This window comes from Phyllostomus hastatus, unplaced genomic scaffold (assembly GCF_019186645.2).
Source record: "Phyllostomus hastatus isolate PE091 unplaced genomic scaffold, TTU_PhHast_1.1 phas_contig_133, whole genome shotgun sequence".
In the NCBI taxonomy this organism is placed as follows: domain Eukaryota; kingdom Metazoa; phylum Chordata; class Mammalia; order Chiroptera; family Phyllostomidae; genus Phyllostomus; species Phyllostomus hastatus.
Genome location: NW_025333577.1, coordinates 681,239 through 702,185, shown reverse-complemented (window position 1 = coordinate 702,185; position 20,947 = coordinate 681,239). Strand labels below are relative to the sequence as shown.

Sequence of the window (20,947 nt, the reverse complement as noted above, 5' to 3'; positions counted from 1 at the left end):
TATCCACTCCCCACAAGCGCTAACACTCATTTTGACAGGACAATTGCTACCTGTTATCTTTTGCATCTGACAACTATTTGTAGTAGCGCAGGTCTCCAATATTAAAGGATTTATTTAAACTGCCCTGGCTGGTGTGGCTCAGTGAATTGAATGCTAGCTTACAAAACCAAAGGGTCACTGGTTTGATTCCTAGGGATATGCTTGGGTTGCAGGTCAGGTCCCTGGTGGGGGGCATGTGAGAGACAACCAGACACTGACATTTCTCTCCCTTTGTTTCTCTGTCCCTTCCCCTCTCCAGAGATAAGTGAATAGAATCTTTTTAAAAAAGTATTTAAACAAAATACAACATACCACTTTGAGAAACTTTGGCAACTGAAGCCAATACTGTTATTTCCTAATACTGAATAAAAATTATTTTCCCCTCACAAACTAAGTGACTAATACTGGTGCAGAGAGGCTGGGTGTGGGGAAAACAAGGACACCCACAGATGGTGACACCCTAATCTCTGGAGTAGATTTAGCCCTGTATGACAAAGGGAGAATGTCCCCATGGAGCCCACCTTCCCTTCTTCCTTTCTCTTCCCCCTCCTCTACTTGACTATCCAGGAGATGGAGACCCAGAGACACTAAATGTGTTGTCCAAGCTCTTAAAAACAGTTTACTAAATCTCATTCTGGAGCCACAGTGGCCTGGCCACATTCCCAGATACTAGACCTGTTGGGGGACTTGGTTTCCACTGGCCCTGTGGATGCTCTGGAAGCAGCTTGTGTGCATGGTGTGGCCTCTCCCCAGCACCCACGTTCCTAAGACCCGTCTGGGCAGGACTTCTCTACAGTCCCACCTGTGGGCTCCAGTATCAAGTCTGGCACTGGCACATAAGCTCAGCCCACAGGTGCAGATTCTGAGATCCAACGTGGCCACTGCTACGTGTGCATCTTCCTTTAATGTTTGTAATGTTTATGTTCCAGCTGAAGGTTTTCCTGCACTTGCCACACAAGTACAACTTCTCTCCTGTGTGGATCCTCTGGTGGAAGGTAAACAAGAAATGCCTGATAAAGGCCTTGCCACACTTGTAGAGTATCTTGCTCATGTGGTCGACCTGGTGCATCTCCCGGGATGATCATGTTGTAAAGCGCATCAGGCAGATGGAGCACTCACAGGGGTTTGCCCAGTTATATCTGAGCTTGTGGTTGGTGAGGGTCCACTGCCAGGTGATCTGCTTTCCGCACATGGTGCAGAAGGACTTCTCCCCAGTGTGCTTTCTCTGTTGCAGGGTGAACTGCGTTTTCTGGCTGAACGCTTTTCTGTAGCCCCTGCATGTATATGGCCTGTCCTAGCTGTGGATACACCGGTGGATGGTGAGGTACAATGGCCAGGTGAACTGTTTCCCACACACAGTGAGTGGGAAGAAATTCTACCTGGAGTGGATTTGTTACAGCTTCTTCAGGGGCGAGTTACAGCTGAAAAAAGCCTAGCAGCACTCCATGCACTCACATGGCTTCTCCCATTGTGTCTCATCTGGTGCAGTATGAAGTTCGCATCCTGGCTAAAGGCCTTGCCGCAGTATTTGCACTTGAAGGGCTTCTCCCCGGTGTGCACACGCTGGTGGATGGCAAGTTTTGAAGGCCGGGTGAACTGCTTCCCACATGTATCGCACAAGAAGGGCTTCTCCCCAGAGTGAATTAGTTGGTGGTTCTTCAGGGACGAGTTACATCTGAAAGCCTTGCCGCAGTCCTCACATGTGTACGGCTTCTCCCCAGTGTGGATGCGCTGGTGGATGGTGAGGCTCAACTGATGGGTGAACTGCTTCCCACACATGGAGCACAAGAAGGGCTTCTCCCTGGTGTGTGTCCTCTGGTGCAGCATGAGGTGCCCCTTCTGGCTGAAGGCCTTGCCACAGTCCCCACATGTGTATGGTTTCTCCCTGGAGTGTGTCCTCTGGTGTACGATGAGGCTCTCGTTCCGTGTGAAGGCCTTTCCACAGTCCCTGCATACATACGGCTTTTCCCCAGTGTGCGTCCTCTGATGCGCGATCAGGTACTCGTTCCGCGTGAAGGCCTTGTCACATTCCCCACATGTGTAAGGCTTCTCGCCTGTGTGCATCCTCTGGTGAACAATGAGGTTCCTGTTCTGGCTGAAGGCTTTCCCACAGTCTTCGCACATGTATGGCTTCTCCCCAGTGTGAGACCTCTGGTGCCGGATGAGATGCTTGTTCTGGCTGAAAGCCTTGCCGCAGTCTGCACACGTGTACGGCTTCTCCCCAGTGTGCACACGCTGGTGGATGGTGAGGCATGATGGCCAGGTGAACTGCTGCCCGCACGTGGTGCACATGAGTTTCTCCCCAGTGTGCATTTGCTGGTGCTTCTTCAGGGACGAGTTACTGCCAAAAGCCTTCCCACATGCCCCACAGGCATACGGCTTCTCCCCAGTGTGCACACGCTGGTGGATGGTGAGGCATGACTGCTGAATGAACTGCTTCCCACAAGTGGTGCACGAGAGGAGCTTCTCCCCTGTGTGGATTCGTTGGTGCTTCATCAGGGATGAGTTATAGCCATAAGACTTGCCGCAGTCCCCACACTTGTAGGGCTTCTTCTCTGCGCAGAGTTGGGTGGGAGCACGGAGGCTTGAAGCACCTGAGTTCTTCCTACACATGGTGAATGGGTGCCTTCCTGCTCCTCTAAGCCCTTCCAATCTTGGTAGGGCCGGAGAGGGGCTTTGGTGGACGAATGCCTTAAATTCACGACATACCGGGGCCAATGCCTGGGACATGTCCAACTGTCCCGGATAGGATGCGAGGCTCCCATGTCGCCACCCCAGCTGGTCACCCTGTGTCCCCGCTCCTTCAGAGGCACAACCCCGGGCACTATTCCTTATGGGTCTTTCTGCCTCCACCACAAGGGTTGGTCTCTCTTTCCAAATGTCCTCCTGTGGGTCCATTTCTCTCATGTCAGGTCTAGTCTCCAAGTCTGAGAAGAGAAAAAGAGATGACAACACACATGCAGTTAACAGCACTGGGAGGGAGGATCTTCCCAAGACACAAGGCATGGTCTGAGAATGGGGGACAGCCTCTCATGGGGTCAGAAGGAGAAGGGAAGCAGTGAGCTGAGACAGTGAGGTATAGGGAGGTGAGCAAAGAGGTAGAAAGGTCCCCTTGGAGTGGGTGCAAAGGTGGACAGTGGAGTTCAGAGCTGGGCAGACAGACCCCTGGAGAGAAAGAGGAGGAAGGAGGAATAGATCAAAGGTTCTCTCAAAAATAGAGAGGGTTCACTGCACCTGCTTCCTTACTTCCATGCCTCAACCTGGACACCCCCAGCCAGTTGTGTTTCTCAAAACACTGACTTTTATTAGAAATGATAAAATAACACCTGACTGTCATGTAGCTGTGCTGGTTGTCCTCTGTGTCCCCACCAGCCAAAGTAACCTCCTGCTTCCCACACTGCCCAGGAGTGGACAGCCCCAGGTGCTGACTCCTTTCCCCTCCTCCCTCCCTGCTGACCGCAGCTGCTCCAGTCCCCTCCTGCCTGTGTCCTGTGGGTTCCTCAATCTCCGTCTCTGGTCTGGGGGCTGTCCTGAGTTCCAGACTCTGTGCACGGACCTTAGGGTTTGAGCCAACATCAGAAAACTGTGAAATCTTATAAAAAACTCTCATTAAAAAAGTGAAGACACTGTCATATGGAGCCTTCCTTCCTAAGAGGCAACTGAAAAAGCAGGAATGGTAAGCAGCTGTCTCCCTTTCCCCATTTAAGGCCACACTGGACCAACAACCCCCGAGTTTGAGACCCTTCCACTGAACCACAGGAGTCTGAGACACACTAGGGACATAACTAGCCACTAACACCAGAGACTGGGCATAGAAGTCTTAGTTGTGAACATGGTTAGAAGTGCAATCCTCAAAGAAAGTAATTGATAAACTGGACTCCATTAAATTACAAGGTTCTGCTCATCAACAAATGGTGCTGGGGCACCCGGATACCCACATTCAAAAGAGTGACGATATGTGGTGATGGGAGGTGATGTGACTTTGGGTGGCGGGCACACAATGCAACATACAGATTGCTTATCCTAAAAATGTACACTTGAAACCTATATGATCCTATTAGCCAATGTCACCACAATAAATTTAACTTTAGTAATGTTTAGTAAATTTAACACTGATATTAGACCCATTTTATATCATTTACAACAATAAACTCAAAACGGACCAAAGACCTAAATAAAGGACTACAATTGTAAAATTCTCAGAACAACAGGAATAAATCCTCATGGTCTTTGGTTAGGCAATGAGCCCTCAGATACAACACCGAAAGTACAAGCAACAACAAAATAAATGAACTGGACTCCATCAACCTTAAAAACATTTGCATTCCAAATGATGCCACTGAGGAAATAGTCTCCCAACAGAATGCAACAAATAGTTGCGAAACATATAACTGTTAGCCCTGGCTGGTGTGGCTCAGTGGATTGAGCACTGGCTGTGAACTAAAGGGCTGCAGGTTCGATTCCCAGATCAGTGCGCATGCTTGGGTTGTGTGCCAGGTCCCGGTAGGGGGCGCATGAGAGGCAACCACATATTGATCTTTCCCTCTCTCTTTCTCCCTTCCTTCCCCTCTGGCTAATAGTAAATAAAATCTTTAAAAATATATATCTGTTAAAACAGTTGTACGAAGAATTAACAAAAACAGAATATGTAAAGAACTTTCCATATTGAATAATATGGAAGCAAACAACCCAACTAAATAAACAGGCAAGACTTGAACCAGACACTTCACTGAAGAGAATATACTGATGGCAAATAAGCACCCGGAAAGGTCCTCAAAATCAGCTGCAAGCTGGGTTGTGGTAAGACTGCACATCCACGAAAATGGCTGCAATGAGAGATACCGAGCATGCTCAGTTGTGACAAGCACAGGACACAATACAATTTCGGGCACCTGCTGGTGAAAATAAAAAACAACACAATTCCTTTGGAAAAAAGGTTGGCAGTTTCTGAAAAAGTGAAAAAAGTACCTCTGTATGCCCCAACTATCTTCAACAGAATGGACAGATTGTGTCTACAGAAAAATGTCTTGAACTGGAAATGGCCCATACGCTTATCATTAAGTGAAGGGATAAACACATCGTGGTCTCTCCATAAAGTGGGCTATTACTCAGAAATAAAAAGAAGTATTGACTTGGCTGGGTAGCTCAGTTGGTTGGAGCGTCGTCCTGTGCACCAAAAGGTTTGAGTTTGATCCCCAGTCAGGGCCCATGTCGGGGGCAAGTGATTGATATTTCTCTCTCATCAAATAAATTATTCTCAGGTGAGGATTTAAAATTTTTTTTTAAAGATTTATTTATTTATTTATTTATTTATTTATTTATTTATTTATTTTAGAGAAGGAAGGGAGGGAGAGAGAGAGAGAGAGAGAGAAATATTAATGTGCGGTTGCTGGGAGTTCTGGCCTGCAACCCAGGAATGTACCCTGGCTGGGAATCGAACCTGGGACACTTTGGTTCCCAGCCCGAGCTCAATCCACTGAGCTACGCCAGCCAGGGCTGTAAAATTTTTTTAAAAAGAAAAAATGAAGGAAACTATTTCTCTCACCAGGAATATGCTTAGGGATGGAGGAAGGGGATGGGGAGGGAAAGCAGGAGAGCAAGAGTGAGAAAGAAAGAGAGAGAGAAACACTGATGAGAGAGACATTGAGTGGTTGCCCCGCATATGTGCCCCACCTGGGGATCAAACTCACAACGTAGGTATGTATTCTGACAGGGAATTGAAGCCGCAAACTTTTGATGTACGGGACGAAGCTGCAAGCAACTGAACCACATCCAACAAGGAACGTTAATCTTTTTCATCTCTGTGTCTCTCATGGATGAGAACTTTATTTGTGACTCAACTGGTACTTCTTTGACTATTAGCAACGGTTAAAAATTTTTTATAAAGTATAACTCCATACATTTCTACATCTATGATTTGCATGCTCATAAACTTGGTCCATTTTTCTATCATTCTAGTATATTTTCTAGTTTATTTCTAAGAGCACCTTATGTATTTAAAATACTCTGACTATTGTAATGCAGTAAATACTCTTCCTCACTTCATCATCTATCAAGTTTATTTTTAGCTTTGAGTAATTTGAATGTTCTACCTATTCAGACCTGTGCATCTTTTCTGTTTCTGTGCCATCCTGAGGTGACAGACAGATGGTGAGTGAAACAGTGAAGCTTCCTCCTTACCCAGCGAGACCAGGTTCCAGTAGATCTCCATCATCACGTCCCTGTACAGATCCTTCTGTGCAGGCTTCAGCTGCTGCCACTCCTCCTGGGTGAAGTTGACAATCACATCCCTGAATGCCACTGGTCCCTGTAAGAGAAAACACACACCACTCACTGCAGGGCCCTCCTTATAGAGGTCAGGAGATGTGGCCAGAAGGGCCAAGAGGATCAGGAAAGCACAGAGGATGCACCTGATGGGGTGTCTACAAGGTGCAGAGCTCTGAAGGGCCTGACCACTCAGTGGCCCTGGTGCCTAGTACACTGGATGGTGCTCAGTTGGTAAAAGAGGAAACTAAGGCAGTGATCACAGAGAAGGTAACCGTGGAAACATCATGGTGTAGTGCCTTGGAAAACAGTCAAATCAATCCTTAAATGGTTAAACACTGTTATCAAAGGACCCATAGTTTCCTCTCCTACACTTAACAGAAATGAGAAGATCAAACAGAAAACTGTACATGAGTGTTCATGGTAGCATTACTAATAGAAACCAAAAGGTGGAAACAACCCAAATGTACACATGGTCTACTTGTACAACGGAACAGTATATACAGTTATTAAAAAGCACACCTGCTACAACATAGATGAACATCAAAGAGATGAAGCTCAGTGAAAGGAGCCAGATAAAAAAAAAAACCATGTTGTGTGAATTCATTTATAGAAATGTCCAGCCCTGGCCAGGCTGCTCAGTTGGTTGTAGTGTTGTCCATACACCAAAGGTCAAGGATGGGGTCCCAATTGGGGTGCATATGGGAGGCAATTGATCAATATTTCTCTCACACACAGAAGTTTCTCTCCCTCTTTCTCCTTCCCTTCTCTCTAAAAATAAACACTTAAAAATAATAAAAACCTTCAAGAATATTAAGAGTCCTGCAGACCAGCAAAGCATATGATAATTTACCCACCTACATATAATTGGTGAATAAACACTTTCTAAAAACCAAACCTCACTAATACCACAAATGATGTTACTCAGAAAGAGATCATGTGACCTCAGCTGTCACTTACCACATGGATAGTTTATACCCCTTGTTATTTATATCCAATCACCAGAATAAGAACAATAGCCAACATGAAACAGAGGCAGCTCCTCCTACATGTGGGTGGGAGAATAAACTGTCCAAACCCATAACTAAGACTTCTAAAGGCCTTAAAAATACCCACCAGAACCCAACCTTCCTCTACAGGGAATCTCCCTTAAAGAAATCAGACAGTCCTGGCTGGTGAGGTTCAGTGGACTGAGTGTCAGCCTGCAACCAGAAGGTCACCTGTCCGATTCAGTCAGGGCACATGTCTGGGTTGTGGGCCAGGTCCCCAGTTGGGGGGTGAGCAAGAGGCAATCAATCCAGGTTTCTCTCACACACCGATGTTTCTCCCCATGTATACACCCTTCCTCTTCCTCTCTCTAAAAAAATAAGTAAAATCTTTACACAGTTGTTCTACCTCCCATAATGAAAAAAAAAAATGCCCTGGCTGGTGGGGTTCAGTGGCTTGAGTGTAAGCCTGTGAACCAAAAAGTTGCTGATTCAAATCCCAGTCAGGGCACATGCCTGGGGTGTGGGCCAGGTTCCCAGTTGGGTAAGTGTGAGGCAACGGATTGATATATCTCTGGCACATTGATGTTTCTCTTTGTCTCTTTCTCCCACCCTTCCCCTCTCTCTAAAGATAAATAAATAAAATCTGGGGGGAAAAAAAGAAAGAAAATGTAAAAAATATCATACAAACTGGAGGGGAAAGACTTATGCCCCATCCTGGCCTGGGGGCTCAGTTGTTTGGAGCATTGTCCAAATCATTGACCTTCCCCAGGAAGGTTGCAGGCTTGATCCAGGGTAGGGGCACATGGTTCTCTCTCACATCTGTGTTTCTCTGTCTCTCTAAAATTCAATGAGCCTATCCTCTGGTGAGGATAAGAAAAACATTTATGCCCGGACATACATATACTTTAGTGATTTGAGAGAGAGAGAGAGAGATGTTCTTCCACTTATTGATGTATATGTATACATGTATATCTTTACATGTATATCTTTTTTATTGTAAAGTATCTCTTGCATACAAGGAAATTTGCAGAAGAATATCACAAATAGCCACCGACTAAAACAAAACTTCAGGGTGAGCCAGGGACATTTTTGGGTCACTCCCCAGAGACGTCCTCCAATTATCCCCTGGACAATTTAATGCTGTCTATTTCTGAAGGTCCCTTGTCCAGCATGTCCAGTCTGGTGCCTCTGTCACACAAGATAGAACATATTTAACCGGCCACTTATAGGTGCCTGCTGGTGTCTCCACACTGATCCCAGTGTTGGATAGGTCACTCCTGAGCTATTCTGTCCCATGTGGTTGACAAAAGCCCTTGTCAGTAGCGTACTTTCCTTCCTCAGGGAGGGAGTACACAACTCCAGGAGACTGGGCTATGGGCCTGGGCCCTGAGTGGGGCTCAAGAGAGGCAGAGGGTCACCCTTGCTGGGCAGCCTGACTCTAAGGAAGAAGGTACTAGGGAGGGACATGACTCACCAGGGCCTTTGTGGTCAGCGGCTGGGTGGCCATTCTTCCAGTGCCCATGGTGACTGGGGAAAAGGAAGGCTGAGGGCAGGGGGAGAAAGAGGTCACGGTGAGAGATCAGGTTGAGGCCCGACCCACAATACAAACAGGACAGACGGACACAACTACAAGACAAGCAGACAGAGACGTGCAAAACTCTCTCATAGTGAAGGCATGCGGGGTGTGGCTTTCATGGCACTCTGCAAACCCTCCAGGAAGCAGTAGTTATGTCTCCAGGTAGTGACTTCATGATGTTTTACACAGAATTTACTTTTTACAAATGTATTCTTTCTGGACTTGCAGTCTCTGATTTCTGTCCCTGCACTGTGAGGCTAACAACACAGGCTCCTTTTAACAGATGAGAAACAGACCACCAGAACAGACTTTCCCAGAAGGCACAATGGGCCCAGAGCCCCTGACACCTCTAGACGCCCTTGTATATATCTTAATTTTTTTTCAGCCCTGGCTGGGATGGCTCTGTGGACTGAGTGTGAGACTGGGGAACAAAGGGTTGCGGGCCAGGTCCCCAGGAGGGGGCGCGCGAGACGCCACCACACAGTGATGTTTCTTTCCCTCTCTCCTTCCCCTCCCCTCTCTAAAAATAAATAAAATCTAAAAAAAGAAAATATCTTAACTTTTTTTAATTATGAGAGAAAATCTAATGCAGCCCAGATTATATTTATAGCAATGCAATTACAACTATAACCTTTTCATCAATTAAGAGGAGGCTATGAAGGCACAGTGGCCCTGGAAGTGGCAAGTGCATGAGGCTGGTGACCTCTGAACCCTGTGTGGCCTCAGATCTGTGGCTGCAGAGCCGGGGGTGGCAGCTGCCCCTGCTCCTCCTCCTTTATCCAAGCTTTCTGGCATTTCCTGCTGTCCATTGTTTCCAAGAGAAACAAGGATTTGCTATCCGTGGGGTGGTTAGGGTGGGAACTCTGGTATCTGGATGCCTGGGTGTGGAGTTGGGTGATTCACTTAAAGTCTCTGAGCCTCAGTTTCCCCATCTGCAAAATGGGAATGATGAGCGTCCCTACTTCAGACTTACTGGGAGGCCTATAAAATGCCCAGAACCATACCCTGAGCACCGACATACTCCCTGAACAAATCCACCCAGATCACCATGGGGTAGGGTCTCTGACCATCTTTCTTGATCCCACACCTGGCTACCACACACGTCCTGCCCTCCCAGGGCCAGGGGAGGCTCTGAGGGCAGAAAGGAGATGAGCTCTGGGGCCCTCAGGCAGGCAGCTCCGTCAGGCCACCTGTCCAGGTGGGCCGTCTTTCCCACGCTCTCTGGGGGGCACGCCAACATATCTACACACCAGTGTCAGCCACGCCCAGAGACAGAAGCCCAGGTGCACACAGACTGGGGAATGCTCAGCCAGGAGAGATGGACCCCACACACCCAGATACACAGGCGCAGAGGAAGGGACCAGACAGGGGTGGACACTTGGATGGCGCCTTCAGGCTGAGACACCGGGGACGGAAACAAAGGCAGACACGCACGCAGAAGTGCACACAGAAGGACGCCGGAGAGGCCAAGACAGGCAGCCGACACACCCACAAGAGCAAAGGGGACACACAGGAAACCATCCAGACCCATGCGGTACAAACACAAAGCGACTGCCCGGGAGTCTCAGCCCAACACACACACACCACACACACACACAGCGACAGGGATCACCTTCACCCTCACAAACCCGCCCCATCAGCACACGCCTCTTCCCAGACCAGCAAGTTCTCTATTCCTGGACCCGCCTCGTCCGCAGCGGGAGTCACCCTCAGGACAGTGACCGAATCCCCCAAAGCCCACCGGCCACACTTCACCGTGCGGAAATGCAGCTACCCTTCCCAGAATGCCGTGCGTTGCCGCCAACGCTACCGCCTCCTTTCCCAGCGAGAGCTGCCCAACGTTCCTGAACGGGAGAGGCGGCGCAGACGGTTCCAAGTCCCACAAGCCCGCGCGCCACCACCGGGGTCATGGAGGCGGGGCTCCTGAGGGATCAGGGGAAAGGCCGTGCAGGGGAGCGGGGAGAACGGGGAGCGGGAGAGCAGGATGGGGGCCAGGGAGGGGAGTGGGGTGGACCGGCGGTGTGGGGCCAGGGAGGGGGAGGGGAGGGGTGCAAGGAGGTGGAGAGAGGGGTGGGGAGCAGAGCGAGCTGGAGGGGGGGGCGGCGGATTGTAGAAAAGGCGGGGAGTGGGTGGAGGCGAGAAAAGGTGCTGTAGCGTCTCTGCAGACTTCCTGCGTCCACTCAGAGACCCTGACTGTCGTGGTGACTTGCAGAAAATTTGTAAAGCCTGCGAAGACACAGGAAAGCGTATGATGTTAATCAGAGATGCATTAGACCTTCGCGTTATGTGCCACCCCCAGTTCTGGAATGTTATTGTTACAGAACCAAACTGGGGTTTCTGTTGCCCGCAGCCCCCAGAGGCAAGGTCTACAGGCAGAAGCTGGTGAGAAAGTAAAGAGGGTTTTCATTCAGATGCTGCAGGGTCGGGGAGAATGGCAGACTCTTGTCTCAAAGCCTCTTGCCTCCGGGAAACTCAAGGAAAAAGCTAGCTGTCCTTAGCCCAACCAGAACCGAAGGCAGCGTCCAGAGCTCCTGCTCCCATTCAAAGTATCGTCTTTTGAGAACCTCAGTTGTCCACTGAGCAGTCACCCGGGCAGCTCAGCTCGCTCCCTGCCGCTGTCCAGTTTCAGGTCCCCTCCTAGAGCTCTGAGGCGCCGAGGTCGGCCAGGTCCGGGAAATCAAGAGATACCACATTTGGGAGGTGGGCGAGAGAGCATCCCTTACTTACCCTGGGTTTATATTAGTTTCAGGTGTGGGACGGTCTGACTGCCCAATGAACTTCCCAAAGTTCCCGGTGCAGGAGGTGGGTCCACTGAAGACCAATAGCTCCTTTCTCAAGGCTAGACTGACAGGCTAGTCTTTGGTCCAGCACCTCCCGCTCTGCCGCCATTCCGACCCCTGTAATGCAGGTGCCTTGCTTTCCTTGGTACCACCCCCCAGTCAGTTACCGGAAGCTGAGAGGTGGGCTTTCCTTCTATCCAATCATCTTGATAGACTAGTACTTGATAGTATAGCACGTGCAATACTTTCTGTAACAATCATCTGGCCCAGGACTGGGATCTTCCTTCAGGATAATATGCTCCACGTTCTAGGCAGGAGTTCCTTTACCTAGGCAACGTGGTCGCCAGGACAATGAGAGATTTCCTCTGGTGGCCCCTTATGTTCCTGCCCTCTGCCTGCTCCCAGTGGTCTGGCCAGGTTATTGGTATCATTAAGATGTACAAATTCCTTCAATCCTAGAAACCAAGATACTTTCCAGATATGGGCTATGAAACAAAAGAGGAAGTCACAGAGGGAACTGGGGATCCTGGGGAGGGAAAGAGGTTCTCCAGGCTGGGGCACCTTTGTACTGTAAACAACGAAGCCAAGTGCAAATGCATTTACTGAGTGTCTTAGTGACCACAAAAATACCAACGACAGCTGCCTTAGGTTGTGATCAATAACTTCATTTTCTATCATTTTTAATCCTCAGCAGAGGATATGTTCGTTAATTTTAGAGAGGAATGGGGAGGAGAGAGAGAAATATTAATGTGAGAAACAAGCATCAGTTGCGTCCTATAGGCGCCCCACCTGGAACTGAACCTCCAACTTAGGTACGTGCTTTGACCAGGAGTGGAAGCACGCAATCTTTTGGCGCACAGGGCTCCAGGAAACTGAGCCACCCAGACAGGCACTATCCTCTTTCAGACGGGTTAACTGGCTTTGACTTAGCCAGTGTGAGCTGTCCATGGTACTGAACTGAAAGCTCTTTCCCCACCGACTTGGCTTCGGTGCTGAGTCAGACCAGCTGAGGCTGTCCGTGGTTACATCTCTAGGCAGAATGCACAGCTCTGTCTATCTGCGTGGGAAACAGCCCTGCTGTTGTCTGGAAACAAAGCTCTCTGGGCTGTGAGGAGCTTGGGATGAAAGCAGACGACGGCAAAACCTGCAGAGTCATTTTTAAGAGGCAGCTTTGGCTTTTAGGGTGGCAGGGCATGTCTACAACCTGACTGAAGTTATTAACATGGGGTTTCTCAAACATTTCTGTGGCAAAAAAAAATGTGCCCCCCCCCAAAAAAATGAAAAACAAAAGACATATGTGCCAGTATTTAGCCTGATGACTACCTTGGGTTGGGGAAATTGGAGGAGTGTTATATGGTTTTATGTGTTATTGGAAAGTTCTAGTTTTTACATCATGTAGTGGAGGTCAAAGAAGGATATCATAGTGCAGGGGTGTCAAAATCATTTTTACCAGGGGCTACATCAGCCTCATGGTTGCCTTCAAAGGGCCAAAATAATTTTAGGACAGTATAAATTTAACTACTCCTTAACTGTTAAGGAGCTGAAATTACATTTGGCCCTTTGAAGGCAATGGTGAGGCTGATGTGGCCCCCGGTAAAAATGAGTGTGACACCCCTGTCATAGCGTATTTATAAGAATACAGCATGGCACTGGCTGGTATGGTTCAGTGTGGATTGAGTGCCGGCCTGCAGACTGAAACGTCATGGGTTTGATTCCCAGTCAGGGCACATGCCTGGTTTGGGTGGGTCAGGTCCCCAAAAGGGGGCTTGCAAGAGGCATCCATCAGTGTTTCTCTCTTGCTCTCTTCCCCCTCCATCCTCTGTAAAAATCAATAAATAAAATTTTAAAAAGGAATATAACATGGCTATATTTTATGCTAACTTGAACTAGGAACATTTGAAATCATGTTTCAGTGACATTTTTTGTTTTTGGAATGGCATGAAGCCTTGCAAGTTAAAATACCCTAAAAATTCTTATTTTGTAATATGATCAATTATGTATATGGTAAACCATTTTTGTTATTTTGGTATCACTTTAGCAGGTGAAGAGATATGCCAATCATCTCTAGTTAGGGTTGGCCTTGAATTATGCAGGTTTTGAGTGGCACAAAGTCTTCAAAAATGAGCCCCTGGCATAACAATCCAGCCACACTGGAATTGATGACTGAATCGATGGATATGTTTATCCTTCTCAAAGATCTGGTCACTAGGGAAGCCACAGCTGCCTCATCACTCAGGAGAAAGACATTCATAAAACAACCACTATGTGCTCAATATTGCAAGAGACATCTTATGTGTGCCCCCTTCCCCTAAGATGCTAATTTTCATACCTCTTTAAAGGGCAGGAAGCTTTCAGGTTCTGATTTGAGCTTTTGAACAGCTAGAACCACTGAATTCTTCCCTACTTTTCTAAACTTTCATGGAGTTGTTGGCCCAGTGGGTTTTGATGTTCCAAGTTCTCTAAAGAATTTGGAATTCATTACATTAAAAATATTTATTTTTGCCCTGGCTGGTGTGGCTTAGTGAATTGAGCAGCCTGTGAACCAAAAGGTCACTGGTTCGATTCTCAGTCAGGGCACATAGCTGGGTTGCCCGCCAGGTCCCCAGTTGGGGGCCTATGAGAGGCATCCAATCAATGTATCTCTCACATATAGATGTTTCTCTCCCTGTCTTTCTCCCTTCCTTCCCCTCTCTCTAAAGATAAATAAAATCTTTTTAAAATATTTATTCTTTACTGTCTGCCTTGCTTTCTGTAATTTCATCTCCATGATGGTGGGCACTGTATGTTTCTAATACATCCCTAATTCTGCAGCTTTTAGGTGATGGTTATGAATATCAAATATTCCAAGTGTCATAATGTGGACAACTCATTAAATTGAAAATAAAGTGGGTGAGCTGAATCAAGTCCATCTGTTCACTGGATGCAGCCCATGGTCTGCCCAGTTGAGTCACTAATGATCAAGGTTGCTGTTGGGTAAGACTCTGTAGGCAAACCTCTGTTCCCTCCTCTGAGCCATCAGTGGTGGCCCAGAAGGCAGGGCTGTGTGACACCAAATAAAGACTCCTGTAAGGATCACCCCATTAAGAAGACAAATCTACTTCACTTTTTAATGTTTTACTTATTTATTTGACAGCAAGATTTGCTGTTCCACTTATTTATACACTCATTGGCTGATATTTTAAAATTTTAGGGGGAAGAAAGAAAGAGAGAAACATTGATTTGTTGTTTCACCTATTTATGGATTCATTGGTTAATTCTCCCTGACTAGGGATGAAACTGGCAACCTTAGTGTCTCAGGAAAATACTATATTGAGCTACCTGCCCAGGGACCCCCTCACCTTTTTTTTTTTTAAAGAACTACAGAGAATATGACTGTGTGGGTGAATCTATTAGTTATTGTGACCCTTCCCCTAACTGATAGACATGTGGGTTATTTTAAAAATGTGATCATTTGAGATACTGAGACGCAGTTGGAAAGAGAGAAAGAAAGTCATCAATTTGTTGTTACACTTATTTATGCACTCATTGGTTCCATCTTGTATGTGCCCTGACCTAGTACTGAACCCACAACCTTAGGTTATGGGAGCAACACTCTAACCATCTGAGCAACATGGACTGGCCCTTAAGTCATATTTATTGTTAGGCTATTGTGTCTTCACAATAGTTGGGTGACATTATTGTCTTCATTTTACAAAACCAAATAGATCTTTTTTTCTGATATTAAAAGATCTCGAGGACACATCACTGCATCAAAAAAGGCAATATGCAGAACCATTGCTGTCACCTGATGTCACTTACAAGTAAACTGAGGAACAAATGAATCAATGCCAGATATTTCTTGTGGACACAGAGATGTGCGTATGTGTATAAAAGCTTGTCAGATTCAAAACACAACAGATATATAAAAGTAAAGAACGTAAGTAGTCATGACTGGGTGGTTCATCATCCCATACATCAGAAGATTAAGGGATCAATTTCAGGGCAGGTACTTAGGTTGCAGGTTTCATTCCTGGTACATATAGGAGGTGGAGAATCGATGTTTATGTCTTTCTCTCTCCACCTTCTTATCTCTCTAAAAAAAATCAATAAATGTATCCTTGGTTGAGGATTAAAAGAAAAAAGCTAAAGCACAGAGATTACCAAGTTGATCAAGGTTGCATCTGTTTGTTCATGATGAAAACCCAATAATTTTTTAATATGATTATCATAGCCAGAAAGTTCATGACACATTTTCCAATGTCAGCATGGCAAAACTAAAAGAGATTTTCTTCTCTTAGGATTATAGGGTTCCATGATGGGCTTAATGTTTAATATTTGGGGACCAAGACTATGCATGGTGGCCTTGTTCTATCTGGTTTATGTCAAGGTACAAACTAATTTTTCTTGATGACTATGGTATGCCACAAATGTGACATTCCTGCTTACATGTGTATTGGTTCTACATAATAAATAGTTAAAATCTTAAAGAAGAAAAAGACTGAGCTGTGGCTGGGAAGCTCAGTTGGTTAGTATTATACCAATTTGCCTAAAAGTTGTAGGTTTGATCCCCAGTCAGGGCACATACAAGAATCAAGCAATGAATAAGTCAATAAATGAGTTGAACAACAAATCAACACTTATCACTCTTTCTCTAAAATGAATAGATAAAAATTTTTAAACTGAAAAAAATCCAAAGATGCTGACATTTTTTAACATATTTCAATGTCAGAGATGTTAGAATGTAAAATAAAAATGCACAACTTAGCATCTATAAAATGAGATATATAGATTTAATGATCACAACATATTTAATAGTGGTAGTGCATATCTCAGAGTAAGAGGCTGATACACCCAGCACTGTCATTTTGGGATGGGTAATGTTCACTGGGCTGATTCAATGGAGGAGAAAAGTGGGGCTCAGAATCGATGCATCTCCAGATATTCACACAAATTACACCTATTTCTACAGGCACAGTTAAACATGTAAATGAAAATAAAAAGTGGCCCCCAGTGCACCCCAAGTCCACAACAGCCAGTCACCTTGAGAGCATAGGCTGGGTTTGAGCATTGAGATCTGCAGGTCATTTTCATCTTGTTTTAGCAACACATTTTGACCTTTGGCCAAAAAATGTGTTCACTTATTAACTGTCTAGAAATAAAATAACCCCGGTCAGGCGACTCGGTTGGTTGAAGTGTTGTTCCGTACACCAAAATATTACAGGTTCGATCCCTTGTGAGGGTGTGCAGGAGGCAACCCACCAATGTTTCTCTCTCTGAAATCAATAAAAATATGTCCTTGGGTGAATTTTAAAAGATGAAATAGGATAATTGTTTTTTTTGAAAAAAGGGATTTGGAGATGGTAAGTCCCCCTCTGAGAGGTGAGATGTGAATGGTCTTGCTGGGCCCAATTCCCAACACCTGGCACACAGCAGGCCCCTTTCTGATAGTACCAGACCAAGGTACCTGTGGATGCAGCCAGTGAGTAGTTGTGATTCAAAGCCAAGACTGGCTCTGGAGCCTGAACTTGGCTTTCTCAGCATCAGAAGACACTGTGTCCTTCCCAGTCTCACCACCAGGCAGGGGCCTGGGAATTGGCAGAGTGACAGCCCTTCCATGTTACCTTGGGTGTCCTCTGGAGAACTCTTTTCTGGGATAGAGGATCTGGGTCCATCCCAGGGATGGCCAGCCTGTCTTTTCTTACTATTCTAGAGGTTGTGGTTGCTATGGAAAAATACATTCCTCGCCCAAGGACCCAGACCACCAGTAATAAGAAAGTCAATGCTATCATTCACTTACCTTGACTGCTAGATAGAGAAGTGTAGTAGACTGTTCTGTGTGGTGTGGGCCCATCTCCCACTCGGAGATGCACAGGACCCATGCCCACGGATAGGTTCTCCCGTGGGGAATCAGGCCTGCAATGTACCTAGGCCTCTATGAATCTTGCTTTTAGCTAAAACTCCCTCACCCTGAATTGAGGACATTTACTGCCAAGCAACTTCCTAAAAACCATGCTAAACCTTCCAAGGATGAGTGTAACTGGTTCAACTACTTCTGCCTTTTCATTTGCAAATATCCCTCTTCTGTGATGTGACTAGCAGATTGGCTCCTCTGTTTCTGTAAAAAGTAACCACCTGAAGTCAATCTGTACATAGTAAATGAGGACCATCATGTAATGGGCAGAGGAAACCCAACAAAGGCCTGTCATGGCAGAGGCCGCGGCTTTTGCTCCCCTTGAGAGAAAAGCCATGCTGTCCCTTTTCCTCCACCAGACTCGGTAGTCTGTGTGAATGTCTCATTTCATCCATAATGATGTGGACACTGCGAGCCAGTGTCTGCATCAGAGAAGAGGAAGAGAGAGACATTGATTACTTGTTCCACTCATTCATGCATTCATTGGGTGATTCTTAGAAGTGTCCTGACCAGTGGGCTGACCTGCAACCCTGGCATACCAGGACAATGCTCTCACCCACTGAACCAAGAGGGTCCCAGTTTCAGGTCAGGTGGGTAAGTACATCATGCTCTATCTGCCCACTAGACCATTTTAGTAAATTCACAACTGTACACAAGTAGGAGCCAGTCTGACTGTTAATCCCACCAGGTCACACCCTTTTGTGATGTGCAGGAGCAGGCAAGGCCACAGGGCCTGGGGCAGGGGCTTCAGGGACCTCAATCAGCAGCTATTTACAAACGTTCACGGAAGCATCTCAATGAAGTAACAACCTGTACAAAAGTAGTAGTATTTCTTCTACTACTATCTCTCTATATTTTTTAAGTTACATGTAAAAGTATATAGATATAATTATTTTTTAAAGATTTTATTTTTCCTAGAGAGTGGGGAAGGTAGGTTGAAAGAGAGGGAGAGAAACATCAATGTGTGGTTGCCTCTCACATGCCCCCTAGTAAGGACCTGGCCTACAAACCAGGCATGTGTCCTGACTGAGAATTGAACCAGCAACCTTTTGGTTCACAGGCCAGTGCTCAATCCACTGAGCCACACTGGTCAGGGCTACACATACCTTTTAAAACACAAATGATACCCTTCTACAAAGACATGATGGTGGTTCCCTGTCTTTGGACACCTAAGAACTGGAGGCCAAGAAACATGGACTTTGACAAATCTACGGACAGTTTGCTCCCTGTAGGCTCAAGAGCAACCATCCCACATAGAAAAAAAAAAAGAGCAACAGTAACATGAAGAGATTTAACTTAATTTAAAAATAAATGGGCATAAACTCTCAGTTATGCAACATGAGTAAGTCGTAGAGATCTGCTGCTCTACAACACTGTCCTCTAATTAAGATCACCTTACTGTGCACTTGGCCAGGTGGCTCAGTTGGCTGGAGCATCCTCCTATATACCAAAATATTGCGGGACTAGATTCCCAGTCAGGACACATACCTAGGTTGTGGGTTCAATCCTGCGCTGGAGCATGTGCAAGACACAACTGATTGCCATTTGTCACATCAATTTCTTTCTATCTCCTCTCTCTCTCCTTTCTTCTCTATGGTGTCAGTCACAGGTATATCCTTGGGTGAGGATTTAGTTTAAAAAAAAAAAAAAAAGAGGGTAACCCTGACTGGTGAGGCTCAGTGGATTGAGTGCTGGCATGCAACCCCAAAGGTCACTGGTTCAACTCCCGGTCAGGGCACACATCTGGTTTGCTAGCCATGTCCCTGATTGGGCATGCCACAGGCAATTGATGTATTTTTCACACATCATTGATGTATCTTACACATCGTTGTTTCTTTCCCTTTCTCCCTTCCTTTCCTTCTAAAAATAAATGAAATCTTAAAAAAGGGGTAGACTTCAAGTGTTCTTGCCCACAAGAAAATAAAATACCATTTTAAAAACAAAATATTAAAAATGTAAGCTTTCTACTTTTCAGTGTTCTGCATCTCTTATGCTTTTGTATGCTACCATATAATAAATTACACTGGTTTTATTTCTTCTGCAAGAAATTAAAAACACAAATGACAGTGCATAGTAGATACTGTTGTGAATTGTTTTGTCATGTAATACTATATCTGAAAGCATATTCCATTATCGGTATCTTTAGTTCTCCCTCACCATTTCTTACCCAGACAGATCCTAATGTATTTATCCAAACTTCTAAGGACAGATCCTTGGGTGTTGTCAATGTTTCCTCTCTTCCAAGCACGGCTCCACTGAGCCCTGGGTTGAGAGGACACTTTCCTCTCCCCAGATATCTATACAGCGGTCTTCTTTGCTGACTGAGGCTGTGACACCATGTCCTGTGGTCCTCTGAGAGAGGGCCACCCCGAGTGGCAAAGCTGAAACAGCCACTCTCCTTCACTTTCTACCTCATCACCTGTGATCTCACTCAGAAATGAGCAGAGGGGGCTCTGTGAGACAAAGGGCTGTGGTTTGCTCACTGCTGGACTCCTAGTGCCTGGAAGGGAGGAGGTGCTCAGAAACTTGTTGACTAAATGATTCACTGTTAACCTGAAGCCACTCATCTCTTGAGATTCCTGCTTATCAGAGGATGCAGAAGTCCTAGATCTTCATGTATCAGGCATCCACTTTCTTATGTGTTCAAATAGCCTCTCCCCTACCATGTAGCCACTGGCCCCCATGTGGACAGCACATGCAGCTTTCTGCATAAGTGCTGGGGGCAACACTGCAGAACCATATCTAAATTAGCTTAGGAAACCCACCTAGTGCCATTGGGCAGTTTTCCTTAATCTCTTAGAGAGGAGGAAAGCAGGTCTAAGAAAATGACCACACTGATTGCAGCACACAGACCTGGGGTTTGAACCCATGAGACCTGGTACCAGAGTTCCTGCTCCCAACCCGTCCCAATCAATCACCTGCTTCTTCCTGACCTTGTGGGCACTGCTGGGCAATTCCCTTTCCTTCCATTCCCCACATCCTCATCTTCCTCCTGCACCTTCCCTTTCCTTTCATTCTTCCCCTTCCAAGCTCCTCCTCCATTTGTCCCACCTACCAGGTCTGAGGTAGGGTAGGCAGGCATGGCCACAGACAGTAATTTCCCCAGAACCCAATCAACAGTGGCTTCAGCACCCCCATACAGCATATCCTCTATTGAGTCTGCCTACCAGCCCCTGGATTCACTGGCCTGGGGAGGGGTTTATTTTACTGTGCAGAGAATTACAGCTCTGAGCCTTGGTTTCCTCAGAAGAAAACCCAGCATAATATGGCTCTAAGCCATAATTACCAATTTATTAATGAACACATTATTTTATAGTTAATAGAGCACCATTCCGCCCTGGGTGGTGTGGCTCAGTGGATGGAGTGCTGGCCTGTGAACCCAGAGGTCACTGGTTTGATTCCAGGTCAG

General features: G+C 46.3%; 1 protein-coding gene and 1 non-coding gene across 5 annotated transcripts; one reads left to right on the top strand and one right to left on the bottom strand.

Moving 5' to 3' along the window:
• Positions 1–224: 224 nt before the first annotated feature.
• LOC123826647 (zinc finger protein OZF-like) lies at positions 225–10,718 on the bottom strand. Of its 4 annotated transcripts, none has more exons than XM_045850701.1 (4): positions 10,624–10,718; positions 8,767–8,835; positions 6,220–6,346; positions 225–2,966 (listed from the first exon to the last, which is right to left on the bottom strand). In XM_045850701.1, exons 2-4 carry the CDS (start codon positions 8,812–8,814, stop codon positions 1,444–1,446), a joined length of 1,698 nt encoding a protein of 565 aa, XP_045706657.1. In that variant the 5' UTR covers positions 8,815–8,835; positions 10,624–10,718; the 3' UTR covers positions 225–1,443. The 4 variants fall into 4 exon arrangements, with proteins under 4 accessions (XP_045706657.1, XP_045706649.1, XP_045706636.1 ...); XM_045850693.1 differs by having other exon boundaries at positions 10,481–10,702; XM_045850680.1 differs by having other exon boundaries at positions 10,497–10,702.
• A 7,946-nt stretch (positions 10,719–18,664) lies between these two features.
• Positions 18,665–18,795, top strand: LOC123826931. The gene has a single exon (XR_006787145.1). It is a non-coding gene; the product is annotated as a small nucleolar RNA SNORA38 (small nucleolar RNA).
• Positions 18,796–20,947: the final 2,152 nt, after the last annotated feature.